The 13,839-nt window shown below is 42.9% G+C and overlaps 1 protein-coding gene across 1 annotated transcript; it reads left to right on the top strand.

The window, feature by feature from the left end:
* Window positions 1–2,630: 2,630 nt before the first annotated feature.
* Window positions 2,631–12,857, top strand: LOC311598066 (uncharacterized protein). Its single transcript, XM_084782873.1, has 4 exons — window positions 2,631–2,752; window positions 8,201–8,327; window positions 9,260–9,355; window positions 11,201–12,857. Exons 1-4 carry the CDS (start codon window positions 2,723–2,725, stop codon window positions 12,355–12,357), a joined length of 1,410 nt encoding a protein of 469 aa, XP_084638999.1. The 5' UTR covers window positions 2,631–2,722; the 3' UTR covers window positions 12,358–12,857.
* The last annotated feature ends 982 nt before the right edge of the window (window positions 12,858–13,839 follow it).

The following is a 13,839-nucleotide window of genomic DNA, read 5'->3' as shown; positions in this document are numbered from 1 at the left end:
GATCTAAATGGGACACCTGGGTTGTAACTAGTAGCCCCGTGGGTCACAGATGGAGACAGCGTAGAAAGATTGCAAAATCAAGATGTAGTGGATGTCTGGTGAAATGCTGTTTGCTGGGGATGTCAGGACTGTTGCCTGCAGAAACACACTGACTGCCAACTATTGGAAAAGACTTGCACAAGCTAAAGCCAGCCATTCCACATGCATGACTGTGTGAGGGTCTCAGCATGCCTTACCCTGGTGCCTCACAACTGATGGTTCTTGGAGAAGATAGCCACTCTGAGCAGCTTTCACATCCCAGCAAATGGTTCTACAACTAAAAGAGGCAGTAAGTGCATTTGGTGCCATAGAAAGAGAAGAAAACACCCACAAAATAGGAAGAGACAAGTGAGGTGGTGAGGGCGTGCAGCAACAGAGTTGAAAATGGGGAAGGTTAGAACAGAACAGAGTAGAGCTACCACACTGTATTGTGTTCCAGAAATATCCGCTAACATATGCTGCCTGCTTGGGACCTATCCAAACTTGACCTGTTTTAGCAGTGATTACAGCACATGCCTCTGGCTGTCATGAAGTTTACAGAGGGACCCCATCTTACCAGGGAGTCATCACGAGGGAGCGAGAGGAGATCCCCAGAAGGGCTCGGATGCTGAGCATATGGAGTCCTGCATCAGTGGAACATTGAGGTAGAGAAATAAGATGCTCCCCAGAGATGAGCTGCAGCCAGACTCCTGTGTATCTTCCACTCCGCTTTGCCATAAGTACAACAGAGGAAAGACGAGCAGTGGCCTCCTCACTCTCCTTGTCCTCCCTTCTGTATACACAGTTGTCACCGCTGATTTGGTTCCTTCTTATCCATTGTTATTAAAGTGAGGCAAGGTGTACACCAGCCAGATGAGCTAGGTGGGTACAAATGTACAACGATAACACGTGACATGCCTTCTAGAGCTGATTGATTTATAAAAACAAGTAGTTACTTAACATGTATACCTCATATACACATTGGAGGTAACGTGGGGGAAATGAATAAACCTCTAGAGTAGATTGCAAAGGAAGAGTCTGAGCTTCAGGCTCAAATCTCATCCTTATCAATAACAATGGCTGGTGTGTAGAAAGGCGTTCTCTAAATGAAGTCGCTGATATATGGCACCCGGAAGTAAGATCAGGTTTGCTCTATATTTGAGTCAGTGTTTTTTGTCATAATCCTTATTAAAGTTATGCTTACAACACCTTACAGTTTTGCTGAGGTTTATGAGGGAGTCCTGATAAACCTAGGATGCTGTAAGTATTGCTGAGAGATTTAAGACAGAACTTCTATCTTGTCCTCAATATGTATCACCAGCCTTTATTCCAAACACCTTTAGTCCAAGAGATTAAAAAAAAAAAATTGTGGTCTCTGTTCTACATAGACGTCTGTTAGCTGTACATAATCATAGTGTTTTGTCTTGTTTTTTCTTCGTTGATGGTTGATCTATCTTCCCTGTCTCAGAGTCAGGGCCACTGACCTCAGGACAGAATATGTGGGGAACCATAACCCTCACAGTTTGCTGAAACAGTGCATGTTCATAGATGTGTACTGTCACCCAGACCCAAAAGACAACTGTTTTCCGTAATGGAAAAGTTGAAACAAACCCCAGAGTATCCAGGCTTGTTGGAGCAGAAACCAAGGCAGACCACATAAGGCTAAGGAATCTTGGGGATACAGGGAATACCCTGTCAGCTAGGGAAAGCAGCCCAGAGACCTAGCAGGCATTAGGATGCAGCAAAGCTTCTCTAACTTGAGAGGCAAACAGGTAGGGTGCCCTCTAGAAAGGAAAACAGGGCCCCCAACCCCTGTCCACCCTGAGGTTGAGCCCTGACCTCCATGGCTGGTTAGTTTTCTTGATGCCTGGGGTCTCAGAATGGCAAAGAAGTGCAGAGTGGAAGCTCCGCCCTTGCCAACACTGACTCTCCTACTCAGGAGGCTCCTGCAGCCACTGTCCCTGCCATAGGTGCACAAGTCCTGCCTCTGTTACCTCAGGACATGAGCACAAGAAAGCAGCACACTTCTGGCCTGCTCACCTTGCACTGGGTTCCTGTAAGGTAACAACCCTTAGTGACATCCAGCAACATCCAGCAAATTCCTGTGACCCACTGAGTGTGAGTGAGATTAACAATGACATAGGGACTGTATTTCAGCAATAGGTGACAGACACGATGTTGAGATAAGGACAAGTATTGAGTAAAACAGTGTCAAGTGTGCAGAAATTGAAGGCCATTAGGTATTGTACTGGACAAATATTTTGTATTTTGTCAGAGGTTTGGTGCCATCTCAAGCAGGACATTCTGAGTGAGCACGAGAACCAAAGAGGCAACAAGAGCCACTTGGAGTTAAAAGAAATTAATGAATTTTAAGATAATTTTCTTTCCCATATTAGTGTATTGCTTCCTTATTTTAACATGCGACTGAGTCAGCACGATATTTTTTCCATATTCATAAGTCACTTGTTGTAAAATGGGAGTAAAAAGGATCCTGACTCCTCATAACTGCACTGAAGACTAGGCTTTTTCCTCTCATACTATACTGAGGGTTTCCAGGACAAATTTAAACGGTAGAAATTGCCCTACCTGGGTTCCGGGAATTCTTTCGCACAGACTTCTGGGAAATGTAGTCCGGATATTATGACATCACAGCCGTCCAGGCAATCCCTACCTCGCTTCCTCAAAGTTGGTGTTCTTTTATGCCATGCTTTCCTGTCGAGTCTCTGGCATGGAGGTTGGTCCAGGGACGAGCGCAGCCTGTTGCACTGTGCGGGGTGCGGGGTGTGGGTGTCAGTCTTCGAGGGAGGCTGGCCCCTCGGCTGGGTGGGAGGGCAGAAGAAGCTGCTGGGAGGTGCTGTGCTGCAGTGGCTGGGACACATGAGATGGCAGGTCGGGGTTGGGGGCAGGGGGATGGGAGTGTGCCCTTAATGAGGGTTTCCTCAGAAGCTGTATGCAGCCCGAGTCCGCCTTGAGGCTTCTGGGAACCAGAGCTGCCTGGTTGTGGGGGGTAGATAAATGACAGTGCTAGTCCAGGATTGCCAGCCAGTGGTGGTCAGCTGACTACCTGATCCTGAGGAGGTCCTGGGAGCTCACTGAACTGCTTGGCTAGGGGAAAACACACACACAGCTGAGAGGCCCTCTGCTGGGGAATCTGAACTCAGCTTCACCTTAGAAAAGGCCTCCATCCCTATTTTGGTTTGAATTATTGTGTCAGAATGTCGTTTTGTTTTTGTTTTTGTTTTTTGAAACAGTATTTCTCTTAACTGTACAACTCACTTTGTAGACTTAGACTGACCAGGAGTTCACAAGAGATCTTCCTGCCTCTGCCTCCCTAGTGCTGGGGTTGAAGGCTAGCAACACCTCAACCAGGGAGTGTCAGTATGCTCTGATCTGGCATTGAAATTCTTGAGCTGGTCTAGGAGCAGGTGATAAGCTCACCATGGCCTTGTTTGGGGGTGCCAGGCTTTGTGTCAGGTCAGTAGGATGGGTAAGAACACACAGATCTGTGTGTAATCACGTGATAGAAAAGAAACTGCAGCCTTACTCTGAGGTGCATCCCTGTCATCTGCATCTGTGAGATGGGGCAGAACTCTGGTCCTTCCTTGCTACAAAGCAAATTCAACGCCAGCCTAGGCTGCCTGAGTGTGTGTCACAAAACATTTAAACATGTTTGGTAGACATGAGAAATGCTTGCTATGGTTCATTTCAGTCTTAGAATGATCAGAAGACAGATCTATGCAATCAACACTTTGCTGACTTACAAACTATCTGTCCTTAATTTGTCTCACTCCATGTGTAGTATAAACTTTTTTCACTAACATACTTTTGTTAAAGACATTACATTCTGACGATTACATACTTGATTGAATAAACAGTGTGAGGAAGAATTCTCTTTCCCTTGAATTACTTAAGTGAACATTCATTCCTTTTGGATAATAATCTGGATTAGCTACTGTCATGACCTGGCGATGCTTTCCTTTGGTCTCACCGATTTCTTCCAGTTTGCTGCTTTCATATCTCCCCCGAGACTCCATTATTCTTCAGCTCCTTTCTGCAGTTCCTGATGAATGCAGGCCACGGTGGTTTGCATTCCTGTCTTCTGCTGCAGCTGCAGCTGGGATGCCTTCCCTGTCCCTGTCCAGCCGTGTGCAGATGCTTCTTACAGTCAGCACAAAACTACTTCCTCCCTGTCCCTCCCGTGGGTACCGCCATCTCCAGCCAGTGAAGCCAACTGCTAATGTGGGGTTCCATCCTCTTCCACGGTGTGAGTCCAGCTCCCCTTGGTGTGTGGTCCTCTCGCTGCTCCCAGGCTTCTTTCGTTGTGTTCTAGTGTGAGCATGAGGGAAGCAGTTACTTGTTACATTGCAGGCATGAGCCCTGCTGTGTCAGACATGTCAGATCTGGAGAACTGTGGAGAGGAGGTGTGCCAGGTGACGACATTCAGACCCTGCCGGTGTGTGTGTTTACGTCAGAGGCCATGGAGAGAAATTACAACAGATTTGATCAGGAGTCAAACGCGTATGCAAGGAGTAAACCTGAGCAGCACAGGGTTTCATTGTGTTGTCATTTTCTGTTGTGAACGTGTCTGTCATAGTGTCCTCCTTAGTCATTCTCACATGCAGTCACATCTCAGTGACATATCTTGAGCTGAAAGGTGTCTGGTGGCCCTGACAATTCTCTTCAAGTCTGCACAGCATTCCGCTGTTCTCTTCTTTGCTGTATCTATATAAAAATTAAGTCAGATGGATGACAGTGCAAGTACCACGTCTTTATGGCATACCCTTCACTTGCTGGTGCTCTGATTTCCAATCTTCCAATTTTCAATTTTGTCTGACTTCTTTGAAAAGCTATCTCTGAGAGACACTGACATGGAGACGCAAGATGCCTTATAACTTCTACTCTGTCTCTTCTGTTACTCTGGGCTTGCTTCTGGGACCAGCCTCCACTCAAGTGAAGTACAGATGTCCACCTCCCAATTATAGTCAGAATATGTAGCAAGTATTAATGAGTGGCACTTTGCCTGCCTTATACTGACCTTATTTGCATTTCTCCTCCATAGAAAAGGAATTTTGCCAGTATCAAGTTCTCTTAAAATGTTGGCCATTAATTGTATTGGCTAATGTCCTTACCAGATACTATTCTGTTCACAGATGTACCACCCACCACCCACAGCATCCCCAGGAGATTGGGGACCTGCTCTAGTTCTCTCAGAGGGTAATGTTTCCATCTCCACTCTGCTCTGGACTCCTGTCATTTCCCACCTTCTCCCTGCTGTTGACAATCTCATAGGTAAAAAACAGTGAATCAGAGTTTTTGCTGTTGTTTTTCTATTTCCTGGTAAAACTGGAATATGCTCTACGGGGTACAAATAAGCTTTTGGGCCAGTATGATTGCTTTTCTGTTCAGAAATTACTGGGTGTTCTCTTTGCCACTTTTCTTCACTCTACCTGTGACAGGGAGATCCGTTGGCTTCCTCATTGCTGCTTAACTTTGTTCTTTATAAAGAGTCATTGTTTTTGTTTGGTTGTCCTGTTGGGTTTATTTTGTTTTGTTTTGGGGGTTGTTGTTGTTGTTGTTGTTTTGTATGTTATTGTTTTTGGTAGACCAGGCTGGCTTTAAACTGACAGAGATCCACCTATATCTGTCTCTCTGAGTGTGGGGATGCTAGGTGTGAGCCACTGCACTGCGCCTGGCTTATAAAGAGTCATTCTTTATAGAGGATGTATTTCATTTGCACCAAAAATCTTGTAAAGACACCTCCTCCCAGTGCTGAAAAGACTATGCACCTGAGACAAAAGCCTCGGGGAAGTGGAGTCAGATCTGTCATGAAGGTCTCCTGCCTAGTGATGAGTTGTCATAGTAGTGGAAGGTGCTCCTTTCCAAGGGAGAGAAGCAACAAATACTCCTGTTTTACTGTTCCACTAGTGACCCACAGCAATGGATAGTGTGGCATGCTATCTCTAAACATGCAGCAGTGACACTCACATCTTGACATTAGCAGCAGCTGTATAATTGGACTTAAAAGTGGCCCAAGAGGACATCCGTCATAGTTGGACACATAGATCACATGCTAGATCTTGAATCTTAGAGAACATCCTAATGCCACTTGACTAAACCATCCCAACTATAGTTCCGTAAAGCTGTGTGTGTGTATCCTCCTGGAAGTGCAAAGTGCTTCTCGCTGTAGCACAGAGAACGTTACAGAAAACCAAAACTGACGAAAACGCAAAGAACTATGACCTTGTGTCTTGATCCAATGGATGCATCGACACCACAATTCCTGCACGTTGTGGACCGCTTCTGGAGTGTATGTTCGTATGTCACATATGTGACACTATTAAGGAAGAACACCACCTATATTTGGGATGGAATGCTGGGGTACATGAAAGGCCTTGGAATAAGGAGAGGAGGAAATGATGTAATTACACTTAAGTGGGACAACTTTTCATAAAAACAATCACAGTATTGTAACTTGTGAGTATATATGACAAAATGCAATGTGACAACAGAATTCACTACCTGCACACAGAGAAAATACCACATGGTTTCCTTGATATGTTAGAGGACAGACTTGTGACTTTTAAAAAAAAACACGGAGGTATAATAGGTCTAGAGACAACAGGAAGCAAAGGCTTGCGGACTCCCTGGGCAGTGAATGTGCTGGGACGGTGGACTAGAAGGATGAGGTTCCCGGTACTGTTGTCCGGAATGCTGAATGTGTGCAAGGACCAAGTGGGGTACATGTCAGAAGCCTGGAAGATAGTGTTTGGGGAGGTGAGCATAGCAAAACAGAGAAAGCCAGTCCAAAGCTTACTCAAGCAATTATTACAGAAATACCACAGTAATACATACATTGTTAGTATTTTCATGTATTACTAAAAGGAAATAATGTATGGCTGTTTTGTCATTCTGAGACTTTACTCAATGAGATACAAAAAAACAAAACAAAACAAAACAACAAATCCTTAAGTTAGAAAGTTTTGAAATAAGAAAGTGGTAGCATCAGCCATTATGTTTTTTCACATATACAGCACACCAATGCACACGTGTCATTCGTGCAAACCACACTTTACAGATATGACAAATATCAATACCTGTCAGTGAACTCATGGAAATGGAAATGATAAAAACATCAGAGTAAGGTCTGTTGTGTTTTAAATCAAACAGTGCTGTTAGTCCTTTACTTGCTGATTTTTAAATTGGTCTAGATACTCACATGATATTTTTTCTGTGAGTTCTTCCATACTTGTTCTACCCTGTGCCTGATCCATCTTCTGTCCCTTGTCAACTCTGTAAAAACCCAGAAACGCAGACAACAGCCAGAAGCACAATATCAGAATCTGTATTTTAGTTTCACTTCACACTTATGATTGTGTATATTAAGTGTCGACAGGTACCTTCTCTCTCACCGTAAGTTTCTCCTGTGAGAATGTACATGTGTGGCATGTAACACAAGCATGTGACACTGAATGCATGTTCTTCTGTAGATGTGTTTACTCACATTTCATCTGTCTTAAAGGAATAGTATCCACACGGCTGTGTAGGAGCTTTTTACTTTGTCTTTCCTTGAAGATGGGTCCAGTGTGGCTCATGTGAGTTCCTTTGTTGTGTCTGAGGACTATTACTCACCAGTGTAAGAAACACTTCTTGCTCTCTTTCATGCTGGGCAGAATTTAGATTTGTGTCCTCAAGCGCATGATGCCCATGTTAGGGTTTCTATTGCTATGATACAGACCACGAGGAAAGGCAACTTGGAGACGAGAGGGTTCATTTCAGCTGACAGCTTCAGGTTACAGTTCATTTCTTAGTGAAGTCAAGGCAGGAACCTGGAGGCAGGAAGTGGAGCACAGTCCAGAGAGGAACAGTGCTTCCTGGCTTGCTTCCCATGGCTTGTTCAGTATGCTTCCCTGTACATAGCGACCCACCTGCCTAGGGCCGGCATTACCCATAGTGTGCTGCGCTGTATCATATCAGTCACTGATTATGAAAATGTCCCATAGACTTCCCTATAGGGCAGTTTAGGGAAACATTTTCTCAATGATGCTTCTCTCTTCTCTAATGGCCCTAGATAGTGTCAACTTGACAGGCGAACTAGCCAGCCCAATGCATCTTGGTATTGATATTGCTGTTAACTGTTTTAATAACTCAAAAGTGTGGTACCATTTATTGGTCTTTGTTTCAGGAAATGCTGTCCTTCTGGGATGTGGCCATTGATTTCTCTCCGGAAGAGTGGGAATGCCTGGAGCCTGCTCAGTGGAGTCTGTACAGGGATGTGATGCTGGAGACTTACAGCCACCTTGTGTTCCTGGGTGAGGAGCGCATCTACAGTGAATCTTTATTTCTCCCTCAACGTGTACTTTCCTCGCTACTTACATTATCTCATGGGAGGCTGTGCTTTTCACCAGCGAGCTTCACATTGTTTATTTTAAGAAAAGTGAGGCAGGTTGCTGTATAGCTTAGAACCATTTCGTTGTTTTTCCGCTTGTGTGTTTAGCCTGTCTGTTGGAAGCATGCATCTTTCACACTAGTGGAACTGTTAGTTGTTCAATGGCATGAGGCATGGAGCACTCGTGTTAATGAAAAATGTTCACAATTCAGTCTTAATGTTTTTCCTTCAAATGAAACTCAAAACCTGGGCATTGTAAATTCCCTCACATATTATAATGGTCCCAACAGAAACCATGTAAGGAACTAATTGTCTGCAATCATTGCATCATCTCTTCCCTTATAAACACTGTCCTGGAAGGGTTGTTGGCTCTGTTTATTAACAATTAAACTTTATTATACAACCCAACTAGCATATACAAGAAGGAAAAAAAAAGGTTAAAGGGACAGAAGATTAAAACCTCCTGGAATCCGTTCGGCAGGACGGGTCCTTAGGTGTCTCAGTCCCACGAGCTGGTCCGGTCCCTTCCTCTCTCTCCGCGCTCTCTCCTCCTTCTCTCAACCTGTTGTTTTTCTCTCACCCTCTTCCCAGTCACATGCAAAGGGCGGTCTCCTCCTCCCTTCGAGGGTCAATTAGGAAAACAATAGCCACGGTGGGGTTCCCAGGTAGGCTTCCTGAATTTCAAGCCCAGGAAGGCTCCAAACAGTCTCTCACAAGGTATTCATGGTGTGCCCCAAGGGTAAAGCCCGCCAAGACTGTTTTCACCTGTGACAAAGTTTAATCTTTCCCACAAAGGGTCGTGTCAATTCCCAGTAGAAGAGCACTCAAACAGTTTTGTTCTCTTTCCTAAAACAGGTCTTGCTGTATCTAAGCCACAGCTGGTCACATTTCTGGAGCAAAGTCAAGGGCCTTGGGACGGGACGAGACAAGCAGCCTCCACTGTGCCTCCAGGTGTGTAGAATGAGGGGGTCAGAGGACAGAGTTGCAATGAAAGACCCCCACATAAAGCCAGGCTTTCCCATGTGCCTTGAACCATGATAAGGGAGTAATTCTTTAGGTCTCTCCTTCCTGTCTTTGTGGTCACAGAAGCACATCTCTCAAGCACTTATGGTGGTTTAAGTCTTAGGCTTTGTGTTTCCCCAACAGTGAGCTGTGCTTGTGTTAACAGTGACCTCCAAGTCTTTTCTCTGTGTTGGGTCTCCATTGTAATGTAAGACTCAGGGCAATCCACTCAGTGCTGGTCAGACTGAGAGTCCTTTATTTGGTGGAGTTGAGAGCAGGCTCATGCCAGAAAGATCGCTACACTGAGGTGAGCGTGACTGGGTTTTGTTATGGTTAAATTTACCAATGGGCCTAAGAATTGCCCCATGTTGAGCGCCACTTGTTGTTGTTCATTTACCCGTACGGCCTAATAATGTTTATTATCAGACCTAAATTATTATTATGACAGTATTTTCTAACCCACTAGCAATCAATCAAGACACAGACACCTGTTATATTTTAAAATAGCCTTATCCCATGCCATCTGCTTCTAATAATTTCTATCAAGCTACCTCTCATTCATAATTCCATATTCTTGCTAATGTTCTTCATCTGGGCCAAATTCTCCATCCATGCCAGCCATGTGCTTCTTCTCCACCTAACCCATGATGGCACGAACTTCTTCCAACTCTTCTCCAGTCTCCCTTCTTCCCAAGATTCTCTCTGTCTCTCCATGCCTGGTAACCTGTAGGAGGTTGGTCTGATGTATTTTGATGCTAATTAATAAAAGGCCATCACCTGGGCAAGGGAAATGGGCAGGTGTGGCTAAGGTTCCTCCTCTTCTGCCTCCTGAGTGCTGGAATTAAAGACATGTGCCACCATGCCCAGCTCAAAATATGCAAATTTTATCCTAAATGTAGAATTTTATTTTGGAAGGTACAAAAGATATGTTGTATAACAAGTAGACTGTCCACACCAAGATTAAATAATATAGCCTAAGGATTTGGGACAATATTTTATGTTTTATATTGATGACTAAAAAATATATACCTGAAAGATATTAAGTCATAATAGTAAAATTCAGGTTCACCCATGATTAACAGAAATTATCTTGAGGCAACATATCATAGATATCAAAATTTCCTTCTGTCCTGTCCCAGGTCTAATGGCATGGCCCTGAAAATCAGCTGGTTATAAAACTTTGCTGAAATCTTTGTTGGATCTCTGTGAGTTCAAGGCCAGCCTGGTCTACAGAGAGAGTTCCAGGACAGACAGGGCTGCACAGAGAAACCCTGTCTCAAAAAAAAAAAAAAAATAAAACAACCGTGTCTCAAATAAATAAATAAATAAATAAATAAATAAATAAATAAAACCACCACCACAACAAAACCCCAAACAACTACAAAAAATTTGAATATTTTGATGTTCATCCTACCTCACACAATCACAATTAATTTTCATTTCCAGGTTTGGCTACTTTATAATTTCCTGACTCTCTGGCCATATAACATCTATATTGCTTGGTGGGCTTATCTAGTAAAATGCCCTTGCAACTTCTTTAGCTGTTTAGCTTTGAATAATATGCCATCTCTTCTGTGTTCTGTTTGGTTGTGCTCTGACTCCAGTAGAAGGATGGATTGTTTCCACATATTCTACTTCTGAATTATGCTCAGTGCATTTTGGTATTGAAGTATACAGTAGTTTCTCATTGATGCTTCAATGTGTATGGGTAAATGTCTCCATTTTTGAAGACAAGCCTTATAAGTATAGAGATATTGCTTAACTTTTGTTCATATCTCAACTTTGCCTCAACAGCAACAACACCCAGTGATCATAACTATTACATCAAGGCCACTGATTGTAAATCATTCCTTGTTCAACGCCAAAGAACTCTTACAGGGCAGAAACCCTACAAGTGTGAAGAGTGTGGCAAGGCCCTTAGTTCTCATAAAACCTTTTCTATACACCAGAGACTTCATACTGGAGAAAAACCCTACAAGTGTAAAGAGTGCCACAAGGCGTTCAGTACGCGCTCATCACTTTTTATACACCAGAAAAATCATACTGATGAAAAAACCTACAAGTGTGAAGAATGTGGCAGATCATTTTACTACCCTTCCATGCTGAAGCAACATCAAAGAATTCATTCTGGAGAGAGACCCTACAAGTGTGAAAAATGCGGAAAATCCTTTTCTGAGCCTTCATTCCTTAAGCAACATCAAAGAGTTCATTATACAGAAAATCCCTACAACCATGAAAAATGTGGCAAAAGATTTTCCTGTTCTCCACACCTTCAGGAACATGAACAAATTCATATTGGAAAGAAACTATACAAGTGTGAGGAATGCACAAAAGCCTTCCGTTATTACTCAGCCCTTAGACTACACAAGACGGCCCATACTGGAGAAAAACCCTACAAGTGTGAACAGTGTTGCAGATGTTTTTCCTTATTTTCCAGTCTTTTAAGGCATCAAAAAATTCACTCTGAAGACAATCCCTACAAGTGTGCAGAGTGCGGCAGGTGTTTTTGCTCATCTTCATCCCTTAGACGACATCAGACGAACCATTCCGAGGACAATCCCTACAAGTGTGCAAAATGTGACAGAAGGTTTTCTTGTTCTGCAAGCCTTCAGGAACATCAAACAATTCACCCTGGAGAGGAACCATACAGGTGCGACAAATGTCGCAGAACCTTTCATTATTACTCATCCCTTAAGAGACATAAGATAATTCACACTAGAGACAAGTCCTACAACTGTGAAAACTGTGGCAAGTGTTTTTCCTCCGTTAAATGCCTTAGACGGCATCAAAAAATTCACTTAGAAGACAATCCGCACAAGTGTGGGGAATGCAGCAAAGCCTTTGTTAACGGTTATAACCTAAGTCGACACATGACAGTCCATACTGCAGAAAAATGCTACCACGGTCTTAAACAGTTCACACCTCTTCAGCCCTTAAAAGACGTCAAATGATTCATTCCCAATACAAACGCCGTAAATGTGTGCAGTGTGGTAAATTCTTTCCTAACAATTCGGACCTTGTCTAACTCAAATGAATCCACAGCGCATACTACCGTAACCTCCTCACCAGTGTCTTCAACCAGTGTATTTGAATCTTGCATTGATGGATGAGTTTCTTTTCTCTGTAACTATAAATGTTCTGTGAAACTGTTACCATGTTGTAACTTGGTCCTTTGGGTGGCCTGAATCGGAGGTCTGGGCTGTGGTATAGTTACTGTTGTTTTCCCTGTTGTGTCACCCAAGCTCCTGTCGTTGTTGCCTCTGAGTAGGTCAGAAGCTCCATTAAACTCATTTCTCTACAGGTGGGATTTAGTAAAATGGTCCACATTGGTGCTAACCCGGGTTGAATAGACATTAGTGTTTGTCTCCCAGGAAAAGCTAACAAAATACATTGTCAGTCAGTCATATTTGGTTCCAGAATAAAGACTGTATTGTTTCCTTTAAGTTCATAACAGTGCTTCTCGGATGATTCTAACTGTCATGTCACAGAAACTCATTCAGTCATTCAGCTGAGGGATGGACACGTGATTGCCTATAATGAACCATTGTATATGCAGTTCTTACTTTGTTATTGATACGGATCCTAAAAAGTAACCTCAAACTTGAGATTACTAGCTTATGTAAACAGCTAAAACAATGGCAACTAAAGCCTAAAATTTAACAGTCAGTAACTTATAAATGACTAAATGTCTCTAATGTACCAAAGATTGTGGTTTTAGTCATGCTAAGTACAAATGAAATTTATTTACAGAAATAAAATGGGAAGGAGAGGCTAATAAATACTCTTATTCTATAATCTTCTATATATGCTAAGTATGCTAAAATACATACTTCAAACAAGTTTAAAATAAACTTAGCATGTTTAATATATAATATAAATTTTTTAAAAAATCAGCTGTAATTATATTTAATAGAATGCTAGAACTAAAGGTGTTAAATTTACCATACCCTAAGAGGCAGGACATCCACAGGCTCACTCACTAGCATTTCCCTTGGATGTGTCACAGACCTTATCAGATTAAATTGCATCCTAGCCATATAACACACAACGTAAAAAGGACGTAAGGGGAAAGAAAGGCTTTGTGAAAGTCTACTGCTCCTGTCTCCCCTGCTACATCTGATCTAACAATCTGGCCCTGGTTAATTAACTGGTTGTTAAACTTTTTCAAATGATAGGTCACCTTGGGAAAAATTATTTCACAGGCCTATATAAAAATCAAGGGTTTGGAAATAACTCAAAGAAGTGGGGAATGAAGTGACTAGGCAAGGTCAGCTTACATAGAGGTTATACCTCCTCCTCTTGGAAGCCTTTTCAGGCAAGTAAAACTTGTATCTTCCATCTTCTGGGAAAGGATTCCTTCCCTGCTGGGACAGGATCTGGATGCATATTTTTTAAAAATCTTAAAAGTGGCCATTATACTGTGGGTCTTTTTT

The sequence above is a fragment of the Acomys minous genome (genome assembly GCF_964271855.1).
Source record: "Acomys minous genome assembly, chromosome: 5".
In the NCBI taxonomy this organism is placed as follows: domain Eukaryota; kingdom Metazoa; phylum Chordata; class Mammalia; order Rodentia; family Muridae; genus Acomys; species Acomys minous.
Note: the sequence above shows the minus strand (reverse complement) of the source record. Positions and strands in the feature narration are given on the sequence as shown.